Source organism: Pleurodeles waltl, chromosome 4_2 (genome assembly GCF_031143425.1).
Source record: "Pleurodeles waltl isolate 20211129_DDA chromosome 4_2, aPleWal1.hap1.20221129, whole genome shotgun sequence".
NCBI classification, from domain to species: domain Eukaryota; kingdom Metazoa; phylum Chordata; class Amphibia; order Caudata; family Salamandridae; genus Pleurodeles; species Pleurodeles waltl.
This window is the reverse complement of record NC_090443.1, coordinates 839,049,926-839,073,046: the sequence shown is the minus strand read 5'-3', so window position 1 is coordinate 839,073,046 and position 23,121 is coordinate 839,049,926. Positions and strand designations below refer to the sequence as shown.

The 23,121-nt window shown below is 44.1% G+C and overlaps 1 protein-coding gene across 2 annotated transcripts in view; it reads left to right on the top strand.

Annotated features, from left to right (window-relative positions):
- The window catches only part of OMA1 (OMA1 zinc metallopeptidase), a 435,938-nt gene that overhangs the window by 108,319 nt on the left and 304,498 nt on the right, over positions 1-23,121 (top strand). For both annotated transcript variants that reach the window (XM_069232569.1, XM_069232568.1), the window contains exons 4-5: positions 2,278-2,451; positions 16,789-16,896. In XM_069232569.1, the coding sequence (XP_069088670.1) occupies positions 2,278-2,451; positions 16,789-16,896 (282 nt within the window). The remainder of the gene's footprint in view (positions 1-2,277; positions 2,452-16,788; positions 16,897-23,121) is intronic.

The window sequence follows — 23,121 nt, the reverse complement described above, 5'->3', positions numbered from 1 at the left end:
AATTGGCCACTTTCTCCCACGCGGATGTCACTGTTATAACAGATGCATTGTTAATGTATTGAGAAGTCGATCTGGGGAAGGTGAAGATCAGGAGCCTCTTGCATCCAGTGGCTAGCCAGATCCATATTGCCCCTTTAGAAGCTGTGGGCAATCTACTTGGCCCTGAAAACGTTCCTTTCAACCATCAAGGGAAGGCTGGTACAGGTCCTAAGGAACAACGTGACTGTCATGTGGTACTATAATAAGCAGGGTGGATGGGATCATGGATCCTATTCTTGGGAGGCTGTACGTGTTTGGAGGCGTCTAGACCAGCAGAAGTTTTTTTTTGGTAGCCACCCATCTAGAGGGTTCCCCAAATGCCAGAGCAAACACGTTGAGCAGACGTCAGCTGGAGTACCACAAATGGAGCTTCGATCCAGATGTGGCACAGTGTGTCTTCGATCAGTGCCTCATGTCCTGACTAGGTCTGTTCATCACCAGCAAGAATATGCCATGCCAGAGCTTCTGTGTGCTGGAGTTTCCTCTAAAAAGGTAATTGGTAGGCACATTCCATCTACAATGGAAAATGGATCTCATGGACTTGTTTCCCCGCTACTTCTCCTGTCTGGAGTTCTAAGAAAAGTCAAGACAGACCAGGCCCAGGTCATCTTAAGAGCCCATGACTGGGCAAGGCGAGAGAGTACTATCCTGATCATTTTCCTTCGGATATGGCTACCCCTTTGAGAGAACCTCCTTTTTCAGCAATAGGGGAAGGTTATAATTCAAACCTCCACAACCTACACCTCCATGCATGGATATTGAGTGGCAAAAACTGACTTCTTATACTTTCTGAAGTCTTAAATGCTAATCTTGCACCCACATGACTGTCCACAAAATATATCGACTTTGGCTCTGAAAAAGGTCTGTGTCCTAATATGGGGTCCATCATTCAACTCTCTGTACGCCACACTTTGTCATATATTGTTGTTTGTTTTGTCATGCCCCCAGGATGACTTTGCAGTGGGCACTGTTAAAGGTTACTTGTGGGTTCTTTTGGCTTCTTCTGGTAAGTTTGGTGAACCTTCCCTCTTTAAATCACCAGTTGTGATGCGTTTTCTGAAGGGCCTGATGCATATGTACCCTTCAAAGCCATTCGTCAAGCTTTAGTAGGACCTAAATCTAGTCCTGATGTTTATGTGTCTGCTCTTTGAACCTGTTCACAGTTGCTCAGTATGGCTGATGTCATTAAAAGCAGCCTTTCTTATTGCTTCCACTTCTGTGTACTGCATGAATGAACTATAGAGGCTCACTTCACCCTTCCTACACCTCTTTGTTCCCAAACTATTTGTGATGTGGACTCAGGCTGCATTCCTGCCAAAGGTGGATTTGCTGTTTCATGTTGGTCAATCAGTCACCCTGCCAATAGTTTTCGCTCCACTACACCCCTCGAAAGAAGAGGAGAGGTTGCGTCGGCTTGATCTTAAGAGAGCTTAGAGTTTCTACGTTCACTGTATGAGAGACAATCTTGTAGATGGTCAGCTCTTTGCGGGGTTCACTAGGACCAAGAACGGCAAGGCATTGCAAACGAGAACTCTGTCAAGGTGGATAGTATGCTGACTAAGAAGCAAGCTCTAAGAGGCCTTGAGCTTCCTTTCTCCAGGGCTGAGGCTGCTACTACAGCATTGGCAAGGGGTTTACTGGTTACGGACACCTGCCAGACTGTAATGTGGGCTTTGGTGCTCACATTCTTGAAACACTACCTTGATGATTAAGTTTGATGGGAGAGCCATTTTGCCCATTTGGTCCTGCAATACTTTTTAATCTGAGTCCAATCCTTAGACCCTCCACCTTTGGGCAGTACTGCTGAGGTATCTTTCTGAAGGCAGGAGAAGTTGCAGACTTTGCTAATGATTTTTCTGGTGACTACTTGAATGTTTTATCATATCATAGTTGGAGTGTAGTATTGGATTGTTCCATGCATAATGGTGCTCTTTGGTTTTTGAATAATTACTATTGGATTAATAATTTTATATATAATTGTTCACTGATTTTTTTTTTTTTGTTCACTTGTATGTGCTATTGTACCTTGGCCTTTTTGCCTGCTTGATAATGCCTAAGTGATCCTGCTCAGAACAGTGTCCCTTTTTTAAAGTACTTTTATGCTCCTGATGGAATCTGAAAATCTGAAGCGCAATGGTGGGCAGCGCTGGGGGTTGGCAGGGCACTGTTCTCTGTATGCACACATCAGGGGATCTGCCATCCTTTTTCATGACCTTGTTTTATCATTTGCTTTCTCAGTTAATAGAAGAGTTTAAAGACCAAATGCTACCTGAGAGAGACCCTCGTCATCTTGTTGTCCAGAAAGTTGTCGACAACTTGACTAAATGCAACGGGGATTTGCCAGCAATCTCAGAGACTAAATGGGATGTCCATGTGGTCGAAAAATCTGAAATAAATGCTTTTGTTCTTCCGGTAAGCAAAATGAAAATAGAGCATTTAACATACCTGATTTTTTTCAAGTTTCATTTGCTTATGCTTAGATGATTCGCTTTCTAAAATGGCACCTCCTGCTTTCAGCTCTGCTAGAGAAGACCAATTACTCTATTGCCAACGTGGAAAGAACTGGTTTCTGATCTGGGTGATTATCTCTTATTATCAGAGTGCCTTGCTTTTCATAGCTAATGAAAATTTGACATATTCACATAGCCTTTAAATGGTAATAACCTTTTGTCATTGTCTGTGCCAAATCTTTTCCACAAGCGGCATTAGGTACTACTGTGCATGATTTAGTATGGTCATAAGAGCTCCACAGTTGCCTACAATAGATGCACTTCTTAAATTCATAATTCGTATATTTCTTCTCTGATGTCTAGTGATTTTCTATTCCCAGAGTTGGGCATCAGGTATACTCTTTACTTATTTTGTGAATGTGCCATCCGTACTTCTGTAAAATAGGATGAGATAGAGACCCAACAAACCACCACAAAAAAGTTTCTGATGAAACATTCCAACCACAGATTCCTCACCTTGTGAATATTCCCCAAGCCGTCGGACTGGAGGTAGAAATCCAGAAGCAATATTTCTGCGTGCCAACAAGTGACATTGTGAGGCTCTGCAATGACGTCACTCCACTTTAGAAGTGATGCAAATAAGCGCCACCCATATGCGCTGACATCAGTTCCTTTCTTACCCCTCCTTCAGACTTGGCTCCAGACCTCTACTGTTCTTGTCTTCAACAAGGTGTTTCACAAAATCTTTCTTTGACGAAGTGTGTAAGGGAAATATGTCACCTCCCAAAATGACAGGGTTTACGCCTTGTATGGACTGTTGCAAACAGATGTCTGTGACTGATCACCACGAGCTATGACTGTGGTACCTGAATCAGGGCACGTCTCCACGACCTGCGACAACAGCTCCCAGATGAGACCAAGGGCTATACTTGTCCAGGAGGTAAAACTGTACGTTTCGAAACATCGAAAGACTCCATATAGTGGCCGGACAAAGATGAAAGAAAAGTCCTGTTCCCACTCCTGAAGTCATTCCTGCAGTAGATCCTCGTCACAATCTAAGTCTTCAGGTAAGTGTAGAAGAAACACATACCTTCAAGTGATAATCAGCTCAAACTCCTGAACTTCAGAAAGGGCATGAGGGCATTTGTGTGCCCAATGGTATTGCTCCAAAACCCATGAAGTGCCAGCTACAAATCTATTCCCGATGCGTCCTGAACTTCCAGGTCCCTCTGACATTGCAACTGGTTGAGGCCTTTAGGGAGGCCCTGCTGTGCATATTTAGCACACTTCTGACTCTCTCGATCTTGCATTTGGGTCCCAAGGTTCTGCAGAGGATTCTAGTCAAAGTCCTCCGTGCCATCTGTGTCTCTTGAACCTGTTTGAGTTTCTGCACCAGTTTCGGTGCCAAATTAGGTTTCATCTCTGCGCCCTTCGCCAGTTTTCTTGACATAGACACTGATGTCACCAGTGCCTGAGGAGGCTGTGCCATCCATTCTGATTTCCTACTCTGGGTCCAGCTTCGTCTTGACCTTGACTGAGGCCGCGTTCCAATCCTACTGGAGTGCTTCCAATAGGCAACCCTTCTGAATCCAACACATCGTCTTTACCATACAGTAGAGCTCTTACATCTCACTAGCCCTTTGCTCTGATTCAGACAACAATAATAATGATGCAGGGGACTAATTTATCTCACAGGACAAGAGGTCTGAGGAACAACACAATGCCAGTGGTCTGGACACCTTCTCAGACACTGGACTTATATGTCCCCCTGTTCTGCCACAGAAGAGAGTACTTCTTTTGCTGCTGCCATGTAAAGGGCTGCAGAAGTCCTTGACCTGCAGCTCTCTATCATGGAGATAAAGACCAATGTCATCACAGAGATCTTTTTGCCTGGCCAGGCCCTTACTGATCCTCTTTTGCTTTGTCCTGTCCCAATCTAACAGTTGGCTTGAACTGCTTTGGTGCTTCCCCTCTCATTAGTAGCAGATGCCTCACTAGAGGCGTTCAGCATCATTGCACCTTCTAGGACACAATCACTAACACATAACATGTACTGGCACCTATCTTCTGGTTGCTAATGTCGGCCCCAACCGTGGTTCTGGTACATCTCCTACCATTAATATGTCTAGCCCTCTGCTGGGAGTTGTTTGAACTCACCACTGGTCCGGCTACTCCCTGCAGTCAATGGTTTACAAGTATTACACATTTTGCAAACAATCCGCAACATTCTTGGTGGTGCAATATGTTGCTGACATGGAATCTCTGTATCACTTCCACAGTGGATCTCTCTGTGTGATCTCATACACTTCAGAGCAACATGTTTGTGATTTATTATCAACTAAATGAAGTGTCCAGGTACAAAGCTTCAAGGTTTCACAGATGTTCATTTGCCATATTGGTGGAGTGACATTGGATTGGTTGTCTGTGGCAATTCATATCTCTGTGCATCCCCCAGGCTTGTCTGTTTCAACTGATTCTAGATGCCTTGTGACAGCAATTGGATAGAAAACGATGGCAACAATACACTCGCTACCTCCTCCTAGCTACGCGCCTACCCCCTCAGGCGCCTCCATGTCATTGGGCTGGGAAACTGAACATCCATTATGTGGTTTAGCCTTCCTAGGGATGGCCTGTCACTGCTGCGGTTTCCAATCACCTCTTAGTCCAGAAACATGTCAACGAGAGCCAGGAGGGTGAGCAGCCAGCCCTGAGGTTTGCCCACAACATCTCTGCCAGCCCTTCTAGAGCTCCTTTATCAGTAGTAACACCACGTGGGGCATTACCCCACTAAGGTCAGCCAGTCCCAGTCTAACCCTACCCTAGTCTCATGATGAATCATGTTCCAGGGTGACATTTTGAGCTTCTGGAGGGTGCAGAAAGCAGCATGTCATCACTATTAAAGGGATTAATCTGCTTGTCGGTCTCCAACACAGCTCAGAGGGGTCAGCTTGTTTCTCCCACACCGCTGTCAGGCTCTCCTGCTCCAGGCCAGAGCTAACCAGCCTCCACACACGCCGATTTTGAGGTGAAGCCTCTGAGCATACCCTAATTCTTCTGGTGTCTTCCTGCTCCAGAACATCTGAGGAGGCCAAACCATTACAATAGAAATGATGTTATTACTTTTAAGAAGGATAGAGACTTTTACCATTACTGAGGAAACTCTCACCAGGCAAGTTCCACCCTGTCTACATTAGGTCACAGGTTTCCCAATATTTCTGTTTGTAAAGGTATACTAGGAATAGAAATTGTGATTGAGGATAATATGTAACTTCTATTAGTAATTTCACATGCCAGGCTTGTAACAACTGCTTTTGTCATAAACTGACAAGAAAAATATGAGCTGTTTGCATATAATGCGCCCTGTGCCTCGCAATGTGTTTCACAGATACGCTTATGAAATACATTTGCAGAAGCCACATTCCCCATCAGAAGCGTGTTAGCTGTTTTCACAATGCAATGGTAAAATGTACCTTAGGAGTTGACCAGTTACCATAAACCAATACCAGGGGCTATTTGTTAACTGAGGCCTCATAGTGGCAAAGAAAGACGCAACGCAGGAACGGTCGGACCACCTCCGATTAAAGAATTTAGATGTGATATGTATTGATGCGTAGCAGCAGAGAAGAAACATCTACATGGAAATGCTGCCCCCTAAAAATTGAGAAGTTATGGAGAGGCCTGCTTGACATATCATGGGTTCACAGAGTGGTGATGAGACACAAGGTGCTGTGCACTTTCTCTCCTCGCGGCTCAAATTAGAATCTGTTTTTTTTTAAAATACGAGTTGACCATTTACCACCTTTTTCTTAAAAAGATGGTGGCGCGGCAGACTCCTCCTCTCCGTGTGAATTTGCAGCTTCCTTACTACAGTCACTCGCACAGGAGATGCGTAAAAACATTACCCTTTTTCTCTGTACCTTAATTCCCCATCTATGCTCACTGGAAAAACACAAAGAGCCCTTTGGCATCGAAAGAGAACGGAGCTTGAAGTGTGAAAAACGTTAATATTTGTAATGGGGCCCTTTTGTTGTGGTCTGTAGTTAGAAAATGTTACTGTATTTTGTTTATGAACCATCTGCTCCTAGTAAGAAAGTTCAACCCTGCGATACTGTTGCATGTATGTATGTAAATGATATTAATTGCCCTGATATTTCATGCACTGACTGTATCTTGTTGAAACCTAATACAAATGGTTAAAAAAAGACAACAGAGCGTTTCGTGTGGGTCCTGTGCATCCTGGCTTTGAGACCATTGTTACTGTGTGTTAAACAGTGTGTGCTGAGTGCTTGCGTCGCAGAAAACACGCCTTTCAATATTGCCATTCTTGCCTCGGGAGACTTGTGCGCAATTACCTTAAATGTATCTCATGCTGTCACATTTGGTAGAGCTAAAATAAGCAATTAATCCATCTTTCCTCAAGACAACACTCATCAGGAAAATTGTATATTTTTAATCGCATCATAATCCGTAAAATGTATTATTACAGCAGCAGTTTTTTGACTGTTGGGAGTTAGTTGTTAATTATTCCCCACGCCTGATGTTTTGTGCAGTCTTTTCATTGTATGCATTGGGCACTGTTGAGTGCGTTTATATATCAACAGAACAGTTTGGCCTGCTCTTGTGATATATTTTTGATAAGGCAAGTAGCAAGGCTGCCACTGTGTGTCGCCATAAAACCAGAGAAAGCCCCGCAACAAAAGATGGATCAAACCCAGATCTGTGACTGGGGGTGAATGTTTGCATTGTTCGGCATTCCGTCCATCGTCTGTTCTTTAGGGGCGAGCGCAAAGTGCTCTGTCCCCTGCAGTAATCTCTCTTTGGGCTTCTAACCACGCCCATGTCACGTCAGTCACTTTCATTGGTTCGTGGGCTTGCCTTTTAAAAACTGCTTACTTTAATTCGTGAAATGCATGCATACGGCAAGCCTTTTCTGGTGTTTAGATCCCATACAAAGCACCAGTAAACTACTGAAAACATACGAGGCTCCATGTTTTCAGCATGGTTTCCGGACTGCTTTATCCTTTCATTTTCCAAGCAGCGCAATCGCACTGGGGTTTACATAGCACGATCGCGCTCTGTTTTTCCGTTTTCAATTCCAGCGCGATCACAGTGCATTTTACATAGTACGATCGCGCTTCATTTTTTTCTTTTAATTTGTGTGGCAAGAAACGTCTGGTTAGGAGTTTACAACGCAAATAGCTCTAACTCGAGCAAATGCGAGACCCGTTGCATTGCAAATACTTGTTTTGCTTTTGTTGCCTAAGTGGGAAAGGTATGACCAGGCATGGGTCCCGTATTTACCATGCCACTGGATTCAAGCTGGCCTGGATGATGAGGGGGGTGATACCTCGAAAGCTGTCCCAGGATGCTTGTTTCCGGTCCAGGGAGGACCTGGCCTGGCAATTCGGGCTGGACTGTTCCCATGGGGAGAAGGGTCATGACTGATTTGCATGTGGTTGGGTCCAACCAGGGTGGCATGGTGAGTAAAAAAAACAGTGGCTTAAACCCAGATCTTTGACTGGGGGTAAATATTTGCATTGTTCAGCATTCCGTCCATCATCTGATCTTTTTGCTTTTTTCACCCTAAGTGGGAAGGGAATGCCCAGACGTGGGTACAATGCTTACTGTGCCACTGGATTCAAGCTAGTGTGGCTGATGAGGGGTGATACCCCCAAACCAGTCCCAGGATGCTTGTTTTTGGTCCAGAGAGGACCTGGCCTGGCAGTTCGGGCTGAACTGTTCCCATGGGGAGCAGGGACAAGACTGATTTGCATATGGCTTGGTCCAAACTGGGGTGGCGTAGGGAGAGAAAAAACAATGAATGAAACCCGGATTGGATTGTTAAGCATTCCTTCCATCATATGTTCTTTTTGCTTTAGATTCTTGCAGTTGGGCACTTAGGGCAAAGTATCACACCTGTACACCATGCAGGAGATATTACTGTCCCAAAAACACCTTTATTTCTTTTCAGGAGTGTCTGTTGTCATAAAACCTTTATTCGGATTTGCGACAATCCATAGAAGCATGTTATTAAAACAGAATCACATTTCCCCAAAAATACTTGTTCAGATTTGCGAAAACCCATAAAAGCATATAATTAAAACAGATTCACATTTCATCAACAGTATTGTATAAATGTGATAAATAAAGGATGATATTAATAGGTAATTACAACCAGAAACTCTTACTTTGATGGAAAATTATTTGCATTCCGGGGTATATTATCAAATTTACATTCATTGGCTACAGCTTATGAAGACAAAGAAAATTAGTACATGAGACAATCCACTCCTCAATCCCCCAATTTAGAGTTTTACGCCCCCCCAGTGCATTAACCCAGAGAAACCTGTTCGTATCTCTTTCTAAATGCCACATATTTTCTTTAAAAATTCAGAACTGCCCAACAAACATCTTCATTCCCCAACCTCTGCAGGTAATATAAATCACCCAGATGAGCTCTAATGTTTGCTTTTCGCAGTATAGGTATTAAAAACTCACACTTTGGAGCCTTATATAAAGAGCAGTAGAGCAAAAAATGGCATGTGTTTTGCTCTGAGGATTGGTTGCACCGGTACAATGGTAAATCGCTGGTCCAACAGTACTGAGTGGGGAAGGCCACAGCCAAATGAATCATAGATAATCTTAAAAGAGAGAGTGTAGGAAGCTGGCTCTGTACATGCTATATCAAAATGAGATATAGTGGGCACAGAGTCCAGGGGTTCCCCAGAGGCTTGACAGAGGCTGAAATAGATAATACTAATGCTCTATTTGTGGTAGTGTGGTCGACCTGTTTGGCTTCTTAGAGGGTAGTGTTAAGCATTTGTTGTACACACACAAACAATAGAAGAAGCACACACTCAATGACTTAGCTCCAGACCAATAGGATTTGATATAGAAAAATATATTTTTTGTTACTTTATGACTACAACCACAAGATTCAGTTCAGCAGTAAATACTGTTCCAGGTAAGTACTTAACATAAACATCAATGTAACTTGGTTTCACTTTAGTCAAGAAAACAGATTTTAAGAAAACAGAGAATATCTAATGTAAAACTGAACACAGTGCATTTTCTGAACAGTTTCTGGGGGAAGAAAATAAAGCACAGTTTTAGAGGTAAGTACACTACTTACAGTTCCAGTCTCTGGGTTATAGGTAGTCCACTGTTGGGTGCTCAAGTTAACCCCAAACACCCACCACCAGCAACACGGGGCCGGCTGGTTGCAGAGGTCAAAGTTGAGCAAATTTAACGTGGGCTCCTATGGAGACAGGGGTTACTCTGAATCCGGTTAGCCAGCAGGTAAGAACCTGCGACTCGAAGGACAGACCAGGGGGTAATAGAAGAGCACTGGAAAGGCCACAAGTAGGCACCGAACACACCCCCTCAGGGGCACTGGGGTGGCCGGGTGCAGGGTGCAAACAAGACGTCATGCTTCCAATGCTGGTCTAGGAAGGGACCCTGGGTGGGGGGGGGGTCACTCAGGAGCTGCAGACGAGGTCCATGGGTGTGTCTCGGGTACACCACCGGTTGGACAGGGAAGAGGGCTGCCTGTTGATCGTTGCTCCACCGGGTGTCGGTTTCTCCAAGGCCTGGGGTCTGCAAGTGCAGTGGGTCCTTTGGAGTCTGATATCTCCGACCAGAGCTTTCACGGTCAGGGGGATCCTTGGGATTCCCTCTGCAGGTGTCGTCGTGTAGGGATGGAGAGGTCAACGCAGGGTGAGTACTTGCTTGGAATCATCTGGGGACCCTGTCTAAATGGGTGGACCACCTGGACATCGGCCATGGGTGTCGGGTGCAGAGTGGTCAGGACTCACGCTTCTGGAGTGAGGTGGGAGTCCTTTAGAAGAGGTTTCTTCTTCTTTTCTTATTTGGACAGGGCTGCTGTCCTTGGGAGTTCTTGATTCTCTGTGATTCATGTGATTCAGGCAGTCCTCTGGAGGTTTTCCAGAGGTCGCTGGACCTGCAGGATGCGTCGCTTTTCTTCTGCAGGTTCTTTGAAGCAGGAGACAGGCCAGTAGGGCTGGGGCTAAATCAGTTGTTGTCTCCTTTCCTTCTCTGCTGGGGTTTCAGCTAAGCAGTCCTTCTTCTTGTGAGGTCGTCAGGAATCTGGTGAGCTGGGTTCAGGGAGGCCCTTAAATACAAGATTTAGGGGTGTTACAGGGGTCAGAGGGCAGTAGCCAGTGGCTACTGTCCCTGAGGGTGGCTAAACCCTCCTTGTGTTAACTCCCTTTGGGGAGAGGGACACATTCCTATCCCTATTGGTCCCTGTCCTCCAAAGCAAGATGGAGCATTGTACGGGGGGGGTCACTTCAGCTCTGAACACCTTAGGGATAGTCCCAGCTGAAGTGGTCACTCCTCCTTGTTTTTCTTAAGTTTCCCACCAAACTGGCTGCCAAAAGTGGGAGCTTGCCCTGGGACGGGCATCTCCATTAGCTGGAGTGCCCTGGGGCACTGTAACACGAGGTCTGAGCCTTTGAGGCTCACTGCCAGGTGTTACAGTTCCTGCAGGGGGGAGGTGTGAAGCACCTCCACCCAGATCAGGCTTTGTTTCTGGCCTCAGAGCCAGAAGGGCCATGGGGTCAGAAACTCGTCTGCTAGTGGCTGGCTGGCACAGACCAGTCAGTCCTACACTAGAGCATTGGGTAAAATACAGGGAGCCTCTCTAAGATGCCCTCTGTGTGCATTTGTTAATAAATCCCACACTGGCATCAGTCGGGGTTTATTGTGCCGACAAGTTTGATACTAAACTTTCCAGTATTCAGTGTAGCCATTATGGAACTGTGGAGTTCGTTTTGACAAACTCCCAGACCATACTTAATATGGCCCCACTGCACTTACAGTGTCTAAGAAAGGACTTAGACACTGTAGGGGCGTATTGCTCATGCAACTATGCCCTCACTTGTGGTATAGTGCCCCCTGCCGTAGGGCTGTAAGGCCTGCTAGAGGGGTGACTTACGTATGCCACAGGCAGTGTTTTGTGGGCATGGCATTCTGAGGGGATACTATGTCGACTTTGCCTTTTTCTCCCCACCAACACCCACAATCTGCAATGACAGTGTGCATGTGTTAGGTGAGGGGTCCCTAGGGTGGCACAACACGTGCTGCAGCTCTTAGGGACACTCCCTGGTCACAGGGCCCTTGGTACCACTGGCACCTTTTACAAGGGACTTATCTGTGTGCCAGAGGTGTGCCAATTGTGGGAACAATGGTACATTTTTTGAGAAAGAACACTGGTGGTGGGGCCAGGTTAGCAGGATCCCAGCACACCCTCAGACAAGTCAGCATCAATATCAGGCAAAAAGCGTGGGGGGGGGTGGTAACTGCAACATGTGACAGTTTCTTACAGAGAGATACCAGTGATAGAGAGGATTCGTCACCCAGGATAAGTAACGTTCGATGCCCTCTGCTGTCAACAATGGGAGGTATCCTACCAATGCTGGCATGCTTTGAACTTTCCTTAGCCTAATATTTGAGTAATGCTTAAAAAAATTATTTTACTATATCATTTGTCTTTATGGAGATGGTAGTTGGATTATCATAAACTCTTTTAAATCTATACTTCGAAAGTCCTCTTAAGGTAAGACAACCAGGGAATATCGGCCGCCCTTATTAGGCTTAGGCAGTTGGGTATACAGGCACAAACCAAAGAGGCTTCAGGATTCAACCATACCTTAACCCAATACAATAGAGGAGTGAATCTTAGGTAGACCGCTAAATAAGGAAGCCCAAGTTCTTCATGGCAAATCAAAGTTGTCGAACCCTGGGGAACCTGCAGTAATCTCCTAAGGAACACATTTTCAACTTTTTGTAGACATTCTACATTTGTATAACCCCATATGTCTGCCCAGTATGAGCCTGCTGAAATACATTTCATTTTATACAAGTATATTAGTTTAGGCTTTTTACATATTTTCTGTGAGAGTCTATAAATTACTTCAATATTGCTTTTAAACTAATTTGTTCTAACAGTAAATAGGTAATTCCAAGCCAAGTAGAAGCTAAACAAAATCTCCAAGTAATTAAAGTTATGTACCTTCTCCAGTACTGTACTCCCAATCTCGAAAGTTTTGGTTTTTAGTGTTACGGGGCGTGCGCATCATGGCAAAAGATTTATCTTTTTTTTTTTTTAAGGTCCAGCATGGCCATTAATTTGAAAAACCATCTGGTAAAGTTTGCATACCATTCGCCGTGCCAGCAACTAGCACGGCATCGTCCACGTACAATAAAATGGGAATCTGATGATCATCCCCAATCTTTTTGCCTCCTTCCTCCTATTTGTTCTGACCTGCTTTGTTGGCTTTAAGACTCTGGGCACTTTACCACTGCTAACCAGTGCTAAAGTGCATAGGCTCTCTGTGTAATTTATATTGTTGATTGGTTTATTCACGATTGGCATATTTTATTTACTAGTAAGTCCCTAGTACTGTGCACTAGAGGTTCCCAGGGCCTGTAAATCAAATGCTACTAGTCGGCCTGCAGCATTGGTTGTGCCAACCACATTAGTAGCCATGTAAACATGGCTCAGACCTGCCACTGCAGTGTCTCTGTATGCAGTTTTTAACTGTAACTGTTAATTTGACTTGGCAAGCGTGCCCACTTGCAAAGCCTAAACCTTCCCTTTTTATACATTTAAGGCACCCCTAAGGTAGGCACTAAGTAGCCCCATGGGCAGGGTGCAGTGTATGTTTAAGGTAGGACATATACTGATGTGTTTTATATGTCCTGACATTGAAATACTGCCAAATTCGGTTTTCAGTGTTCAAGGTCTATCTCTCTCATAGGTTAACATGGGGCTGCCTTTAAATATTATTAAAGTGCAGATTCCCTTTGAGTGCAGATAGCAAGCTGGAGTTTAGCATCTCTGAGCTCACAATTTAAAAATACATCTTTTAGTGAAGTTGGTTTTTAGATTGTGAGTTTGAAAATGCCACTTTTAGAAAGTAGGCATATTCGTGCTTAAACCATTTTGTGACTCTTCCTGTTAGTGATTTGCTTGTTTGGGTCAGTTTGACAGTTGAGCTGTTTGCACCTCTCTCTAGACAGAGACACAAAGGGAGCTGGGGTGTAGCCTGCATATCCTAATAAGCCATCTGTGCTGGGAAGGAGGTGAGGAGTGGTCACTCCCACCTGAAAGGACTGTGCCTACCCTCGCAAAATGCAGTCTCCAACCCCCTGTTGTGAGTCTGGGGCCTGGCCTGGGCAAGGCAGGATCTTGGAAACACAGAGACTTCACTTTGAAATAGGCCTACTGCAAAGACAGAATGGGGTATAAGAGGAGCACCCAAACCCCCTGAAAATTAGATCACTTCCGGAATCAAGAGGAACCTCTGACAAGGAGAAGAGCTGAGGAGAAGTGCTGCCCCTGCCTGTAACTTTGCTTTGTTGAGCTATCCTGCAGTTGCTGCTTCTGCCTGTGAAAGGGGGCAAAGACTGGACTTTGTTGTGCATTCCTGGTTGAGAAGGGCTTGAACTGAGCTTGCCTCCTGTTGTTGAAGTCTCAGGGCCATCAAAGATGAGACTCCTGCCCTGCCAAGTGGTTCCCTATCCAGTTCCTTGACCCTTGAAAGGAGAAGTTGGCAGACAAGGAGTGAAAATCTGTGCACAGACTGCCGGGCGGGGACATTTTTGACTCTATCCATGACGCAGCTGATAAACTACATGGTGCCAGCTCTGCGGCTGAAATCAACGCTCCGCCTGCATTCTGGCTAGAAGATCGACGCAACGTGGCTGAAGAAACAACACACAACACCCGCTAACGGAGGTTGATAACGACACAAACCCCACCCAGCTCAGTTTTGTGATACCGTCCAACCGGATTTTCAACGCAGCATCACTGGGCGCAGAAAATCAACGCAAAGCCTGCCCGGACCCGAGGTGCCCGTCCTGATCAACGCATTGTGTCTTGCGGGCGTGAAGAAATGACGTATGCCGACCCGACGGAAGGAGGAACAATGCACGTTCTCGCTTGCGGGTGAGAAATCGACGCATCGCTGGCCTTTTTCGATGCACACTCACCCGTGGTCCTTTATTTTGAAGCTACTTATACTTTTATGAAATAACAGCGTTCTCACTGTTTTCTCAGGATTAAGACTCTTATTCTTTTAAAAATTCATATCTTGGCTCGTGTATGTTGGATTTTTGTCATTTTGGTCTTGTTTTGTTTAGATAAATATTTCCTGATTTTCTAAACCTGTGTTGTCATTTTGTAGGGTTTTCACTGAGTTATTGTGTGTGTTGGTACAAATACTTTACACTTTGCTGCTGAAGTTAAGCCTGCCTGCTCGTGCCAAGCTACCAAGGGGGGAGGGTGAGGAGGGGTTAACTAAGGGTGATTCTCCTTTACCTTGACTAGAGTGAGGGTCCTTGCTTGGACAGGGATAACCTGACTGCCAACCAATGACCCCATGTCTAACACCCTCCATGCAGAGGATGTCTTTCCCAAGCTGGACTGGGTGTTTGGCAATTTCATTTATGTACAGCAAAAATAGGAAAGGTGCAAGGATGCATCCCAGTCTTACTCCATGTGTGACTTGTATAGGAGGAGTTAGTTCACCCTGAGGCTCAGAACACACTTTCAACATCAGATCCTGTTGTAAACACTTTATTAACACTAGACGTTCTGGCTCTACTCCCATCCCCTCCATCAGGGCCCAAAGTTTATGGCGACTTAGTAGATCGAATGGCTAGAACATAACAACATATTATAAATACAAATTAAGGCACTGGTCAATTGTGCTGACCCCCAGCCTATAGCCAAACTGTAGATTTTACTGTCTTTTATTTTCTGATGCCCATTGTTCCAAGTGCTCTAATAACCCTCTTCCCAGAACCTTCATGCTTGAATCAATTAATGAGATAGGTCTATAACATGTAGGAGACGACCTATCATCTTTTTATAAATTGGGACAATTATGGAAAGTTTCCATGATGTGGGGATATATCCCTCTGTCATTCCTAAAAATGTTTGTTAATAAAGGGGCCCACTGATCTATATTTGACTTGTAAACACCCAGAGGGGACCCCATCCGGACCTGGGGCTTTCCTTGGTGTGCTTTTTTAATTTGCTGTCTCCACTTCCTTAACATCAAAACACAATGATCCTATTAAATATCACTTCTGTACTGTGTTATGTCAGTGCACGAGAGAATAGTGGCAGAAGAAGTAGCCTCGAATTGGAAAATAGCTGATAAATATGCCACTCATTGCTCTGCAGGGATTGATACCTCTGTTTTCGTAACACTGGAATCAGAAAAATAAGGCCTGTTCACTATGTTCCAAAATAGCCTATTGTCTCTTAATGAGGATACTTTTTTAATGTCATCCCATGCTTGCGCCCTGATCTCCCATTTCCTCTCTATGAGCCTCTCTTTGTATAATTGTGTGGCCAGCCTAATTTGTTCTACTGGGCAGGGTGACATGAGCAAAAGATTTTTTATATTTTTTTTATAACTTCTCATGAGCTGCCGAACATTCAGCATTGAACCACCTGCATGATGGTTTTCCCTATGTGGTACGTCCATGGTGAGCTTTTGGGATATGGCAGTACACAGGTTTTCAAAACTCATTTGTAAGGCTTGGCCTGGAGGAACCTCAGCAAGGCACATGAAAACAAGAGATGCATGATCGAAGACCAACTGCATTAAAATAATTCAGGATTTATCTTGCCCCATTTCATTTTTAGTCCCTTTCTACGTACGACTATCTTGCTGCTTTGCTTGTCCATGTTTGTAACGTTTAGCTCAAGATTCAAAGATAAGACCAATGGGGTATGGTCGCACAAGCGATGTATTTTAACCGTAAAGTCCTGAATAAAGGGGTTGGGGGCAAATCATAAGACATGAGAATAAAATCATTAGCACTACCAGCATTGCAACCCGTAAATGTAGGGAATGAGGTTCTTTCCCTCGCAGCGGATATCAGATCACTCACTGGGACTATAGCAAGCCTTAAAATGAGACTATTCAGTGCAGGAGTGATTACTCGAGTATTATCCAAAATCTTAAACACCTTTGTGTTTGATACATATTGTAATTGGTGGACATCCCTCCTAAAATAAGCCGTTGGTGGGGGTGTCTCACGCACCGTAACGAGGATCCATATTACTGGCATCATCAATTTCCTGTAAAAAATTTAAAAACATGTTTTTGGGCAATTGTTGCATGAACTACATAATATGGCTTCATGACAGAAAATTACATAAAAATGTTTCAATTAAAATGAAAAGTATTTCAATTAAAATCTGCACCCAAAGGAACAACAAGTATTATCTTGTCTCCAATTATATATTTTTGTTTTGTAGAACGGCCAAATATTTGTTTATACGGGTTTGCTTGAAGCGGTGGAGGATGTTCACCAGTTATCCTACATGTTGGGGCATGAAATAGCTCACGTTCTTCTTGAACACACAGTAAGTAGTTTGTAAACAACTATGGGGAGAGTGTGTTTGCTCTCAATAAGTCATAATGTAAAAATGTGCTATCCGGTTAACTTGTGCAGCATTGTAATGATTTACATTTTCTTTTTTATAACCAACTTTTTTTTTATTTTTTTTATAACCAACTTTATTAATTTGTATACATAACAAGTTACGAGCAGGGGAGCATATTTCAAATGTCGCATTCAAAACTTTCTTTATTTTAACAAGCAGTGCACATCCTCCTTGCATTACAAGGCACAAGCAATAATCAATCAGATCTTTGACCTCGCATTTGTGACAGTCTCTACATGACGTAAATACGTCACATTGACAAATCGTAATAGGCCCACCTTTTCCCGTTTATTACCGTTTCCGAGGACACCCGCTGGATACATAAATATGTTTTTTTATTTGGGCACACCACAATCAACCTTCACCCGCCACGTTGGTATCGAGGGGGGTGTAGACTGTTTCAAGGTGCGGGCTGTTTCTCGTTTGCAGGCTACCCCATAAGAATACAATCTGCTTGTGGGCCTCCTAACTCCTCCATCAGCCCCAATAGTGCTATCTTGGGAGTCAGGTCGATTGAGCGTCCCAGGACTTCTAATATCTCCTCCCCCACAAAAGGATCGTAGCTTCGGGCAGTTCCATACAACGTGGAAAAAGTTACCAGTGAGATGTAATGATTTACATTTACTATGCTTTTCTGAGGGTGCTTTAATTCAGATATAAAAATGGAATTTGAAAAAGTTAAACTTGATAACCCTGTCCAATAGATAAAATGTTTACATAATCCAGGGTGGCCAGCAAGCATCATTGGCAAACGCTAGGGGCTATTGCCCAGGTGTTGAAGTAGGGTGAGAAGGTGGCCTGGGTTTGCTGGAATAGTCCCCATTTTTCATCATCTGGCAGATTTCACTAAATTCAGCACATGTACTAGTTTTTTTACACTGAACACCGATGGAGGCAAGCTTTTATGTGTACCAATGCAGTATTAGTGACCAGCCTGCACGGTTTTTGTTTTTCAAAATCTGAAATCTCAGTAATGTTGAGTTCTCTGGGCAGCAGAGCCTTGACTAGACTGTGAGGTACACCAATCTCTTTTGCACAAAAATTAAAATCCTTTCCTTGTGCTTCCCTCAACTCATTCGCCTTGGACAGTCTTACAAAAGCTCACTTGCCAGCCTCCCTTCTTCACCTGCCTTGCTGTTGGGTGCTTCACGCAGTATATTTAATGACTAATAGTTCCCATTTTATGAGCTTCAATGAGAAGAAAACTGAATGGGGATTTAAACTCTTGACCATTCTCAATGCACAAAGGTCCAACCTAGTGAGCTATTCCTCCAGTAAGATGATCATAGTTTCAGGGTGGGAGAAGAGTAAAGCAGTTATTTAAATGGCAATATAGAAATGCTGGTAATCGTGCTAGCAGAGTACCTGTTTGGTACTGAGAAGTGCCAGTACTCACTCATAAGCATTGAAGCTCTCTTGAAAAGCGCAGGTACTCTACTGTTCAATTAAAAAAAAAAAAGTGCAGGTACTTAACACCTGACAATAACTTCCCATTTAAAGTAATGGAGTGAAACGACACTTGTATAAAATTAACACTACTCTGTTTTTCCCTCTGACAGACCTGTCAGCCTTAGGGTAGGCTTCCCCCAGATTTTTTGCCTTCCTTCTCTTATTTTCACAAACCTTATTTTTGCTGGCCTTAGGACTCTGGGCACTTTATCAGTGCTGAGAACTGCCAATGGTAACATGGGCTCGTTTCCAATTGGCCTGTTTAGTTTACTTGTAAGTCCCCAGTACAGTGGTACTCCAGGTGCCCATGGTCTGTAAATTAAATGCAATTAGTGGCAGTGCAGCACTGATTGTTCCACCCACTTAATTAGCCCCTTAAAACTTGTTCCAGGCCTTCCATTGCAGCCTGTGTTTGTGCAGTTTTAAACTGTCTTTTCAACCTGGCAAAATAAACCTTTTGCCAGGCCCAAACATTCCTTCTTAATACACATATGTCACCCCTGGTGTTGCAAAGTTAACCTTTTGCCCAGTTCACTCCCATTTGTTTTCTGACTGGTCCTGATGGTAACTGACTCTGACTGTGCCCTGGACTCTGCTAGCCAAGCCCAGGCCAGTGTCATGTTAAAGCACACACATGTAGCAGAGTACACTAGGTATTAGGGTTCCCTTACAATTGGCCTGACAGATCCTGTAAGTCCCTAGTAGCTAATAAGGCAAGGGCGTACAATCCGCCTATACGTCACTAGTATATAATAGGGCATGGAGATTGGATACCCAGCAGAATTGCTTCACTTGCATGTGTGCACTGCTGTGTGCTTTCTGTCCTTTTAAAGGCTGGCCTGCCTTGAAGCCTGTCTTTAAAAGTCAAAGTCTTATCATTTGCATGCTAGCCCCTACAGGTCCATAGTAGAAACTAGGGCAAGGGGGTGGCAATTACCTATAAGACCATAGTAGATAATAAGGCATGGAAGTTAGATGCCCAGAAGATGTGTTGTCCTTTGCATGTGGGCACTGCTGGAGGTTTTCTGTAATTGTTTAATGCAGCTTGATTATGCAGAGTGAATTTAAATGGAAAGGGTGTCCCAAGTCGACGTTGGTGCTGTGGGCACTTTAAAAGTAATAATCTACATGATTTTTACATATTAGTACCCCCGGGGTCTCCCCTAGCTGTCCCATGGATCGGGAGTCAGGGAACTATAAGCACAAACCTTTATAAATATGTTTTATAATCCCTGGTGAGGAAAAACTGCTCTTTTTATTTTCCACCCATTGTAAATACTGGGTCCCTTAGGGTAAAACTGCAGTATTGTATTTGATTGTAAATATTATTACGAAAGGCATAGAAATATCATTCCAGGACTTAAAAGATTTGTTTAGCTAAATCCAGCAGTTTGCCATTGGTGAATTTATCATAACTGGTACAGAAAAGAAGTTATGAGTCATTTCTTTTTGTAAGCCTAATACAGCCTTCCGGACGTCTCCCCTGATTGATCAGTGCTAACAGGATTAGCAAGGCTGCTTTGATTAGGTGATAAGTGGCTGTCCAGATCTCAGCAGCTGCATAGAAATTCTAGAGCAGGGAAAGGGGTAATACACCTTCCAGCCTCAAAGGAGAGCAGGAGAGGCAGGGTATGCCAGACCATCTACCTGTACATCCTGTGCCCCTCAGCCAGATACCAGGCTTGAGGAAGGAATTTGCAGATGTCAGGAGGATGAGAGCTATGGAAATGAGCCACACTGGGAGTTGATTTAGTTAGCTCAGACTGTTCTGCGGAAAATTCAGCCATCACGGATTTTGGAAGAATGGTGCTTTCTGGGACAGGAATATGCCACACTTTGGAAGAAGTGGTAATGCACCTGTATTTCACTCTGCATTCACAGGTTAACTGAGCTTCACCTGCATCATCTCCAGCAAAAGTACCCAGCCTGGAGGGTATCATGTGAACCTTTAAGGATTTGGCAAGGTACATTGTGGGAATTGTGGTCCCATCTTTCCAAGGACCATCCAGGAGATTCCAGACCCTTAAATTTCAGTTTTGGACCCTTTAAACGGGCAAAAAGGAATTCAGGAAACCCCTCCTGAAGTTTGGAGAATTTTGATAAAAAAGCTCTCGGAGGTGACCGACTAGACCAGAGAAGTCAAGCTGGCAAACACTCACCGCAACCCAGCCTGGATTTCAAGTTCGTCCTGTTGAAAAGCTCCGGAGGTCCGACTTCCCAGATTTGACCAGGGGCTCTCTGAAAGTCAAGCCGGCAAACCCTCACCGAATCTGGCCTGGTGAAGAGCAGCAAGGGCCCTCGGAAGAAAAAGCTCCGGAAACGTTTCTAAGTTTGAAGGTAACATTTTGACTGAGGCCTCACACTTAGTGTATCCAGCCAGGGCTCCATCGTGGTCTGCCTCAAACTTTGACTTTGTTCCAGTCTACCGTGACCAGATGTCTCGATTTGGCACACTTTGTTTCTAAGCACTAGAAAGTGTTTATTCTTTAAAAATTCATATGTCCGGTTCTCTACATTGGATGTTTGTTGTCTATTTACTCATAAAACTATAATCTATTTTTAGAAACTAGTGTGGGAATTTAATTGTGTGTTGTCTTACTTATTTGCTGTATGTGTGTTTTTGAATGCTTTACACACAGCTACCAAGAGTTGAGCAAGGTCTAATTTACCGAGACCTTTACTGACCCTATATTGTGTAAGAGGCCTTATTGCCATACGTTGGTGCATACTTACCACTACCAATAACTCACTTTCCTACATCTGTGGTAGGCCCTGGACACCCCAGAGGGTGCAATGTATTTAAAAAGCAGGACGTACATGTAAGTTTTACTTGTCTTGGTAGTGAAAAACTCTTAAATTCGTTTTTTTTCTACTGCAAGGCGTACCTTTCCCATAGGATAGCATTTCCTTATTACATTTTATATGTGTAATTTCCAAATGGGAACAGGTATCCAATTCATGTTTGGTGTCTTTGAATTGTACCAATAAAGCCTAACTCATGATGAAGTCGGATTTTAAATTGCAATTTTGATAATGCTACTTTTAGAAAGTTGACATTTTCCTGCCCTAGCCATTTAGTGCCTGTAAACTGTCTCTGGGCCATCAGTGTTGCTGACAGTTAAGCTTTCCATATTTCTCCTAGACAGCTACACACTAAACAGAGTTTAGGTGTGACTGGATGGGTCATTACTGCATACCACCTACAGTTAGTCTGGAGCCAGAACAGGGAAGGCAGGATGCCTGGGGACTTCAAATGCAAACCTCGAGATACTTCAACTCCACTTCAAAGGCACAAATGGGTATAAACACTGGACCTCAGATGCCAGCTCTTCAATACAATTCTGGACATGTGGATACTCTGTCAGGAAGAAGGACTGCTATGCTGCTACAAGGTCTGCCACCCTACTGGACTGTTGCTTTAAAGAAACTGCTGCCTGCTGTGCTGCCCAGCTGCCTGCTGCCCTCTTGCCTGGAGCAGAAGAACTGTGCCTGCAGCATCATCTTGAACTTGGTACCCCAGAGTGACTCCAAGGAATAGTCTACTGGCCTCCTGATCTGAGCTTCAGGGACCTAGAAGCTTCTGGACCCAGCTGCAGTGAGCCCCTGACCCCAAGCAGTAGCTCTCAGGTCCTGCACACTTGATATGGCTCAGTGCACTCTTAAATCAAGCTTTTGGGCTCTTCAGGACCGTGAATGGGCCCATTCACACTGAGGCTGTGCTGCTCGCACCACAAGCCAGGGCAAGCCACTGCCGGCCCTTCTCTTTCCACAGCAGTCTCGACAGCCTAAGGGGGACATCCATTGCAAAGCACCAGCCTGCCCGACCGCGATGCCCAGCCTGCCCGACCGCAATGCTCAGCCTGCTGTTCACGCCACACAGACCTGCTCGCGATACTCTTCTTGCTCCCCGCCACCCTCTCCAATGCAAACATGATTCTTGGCACAAAATTTGAGAAGGTAACACTTCAGCTGGACTAATCTTAGATTATATCAGACCTGAGCTCCATCACAGTCGACCCAAAATTTTGACTTTGACCCAGTCCAGCAGGACCAGATTACCACAGATGCCTCTTTCTGCTTTTATGAGCTATTTTGCAGTTTATTCTTTAAAAATTCATAACTCCGATTCTACTGTTGGATTATTGTTTTTCTTTTATCTATTACATTTTACTCTGTTTTTCTATCTTGGTGCGCAATCCTTTTTGTGTGGTGCTTTTCACTGTATTACTGTTTGAAGTGTTGCAAAAATTATTTGCACATTGCCTCTAAGTTAAGCCTGACTGCTCTGTGCCAAGCTACCAGGGGGCTGAGCACAGGTTTTACCCTGTCAAGCTCTGTGGTTGCATTTGAGCAGGGATCACGCACCCCAGTCAACTAGTAACCCAGTTCTTTACATTACTATTTACTGTCTCTGTGTTTTTGTTTTAGCTTTTGAGTAATTCAACCATATTTTATCTTTTTTTGCATTGCTTTGTTATAATGTTAGTTTATTTTGAACAATCTACATACTTCATTTGAGGTTTGCTGTGTTCCTCAGGCCAAGTTCACAAAGGTGAGAAAGGAATAATCTGACAGAAACCTGCTTACCCCGGAGGACTTAACTGTGGGCTGTTGCCCAATAGGCCAGTTTCTCACAAATAATTTTTATTGCCTTAACTCTTGAATACTTTACAATATTTCTTCATTTTGGTACAT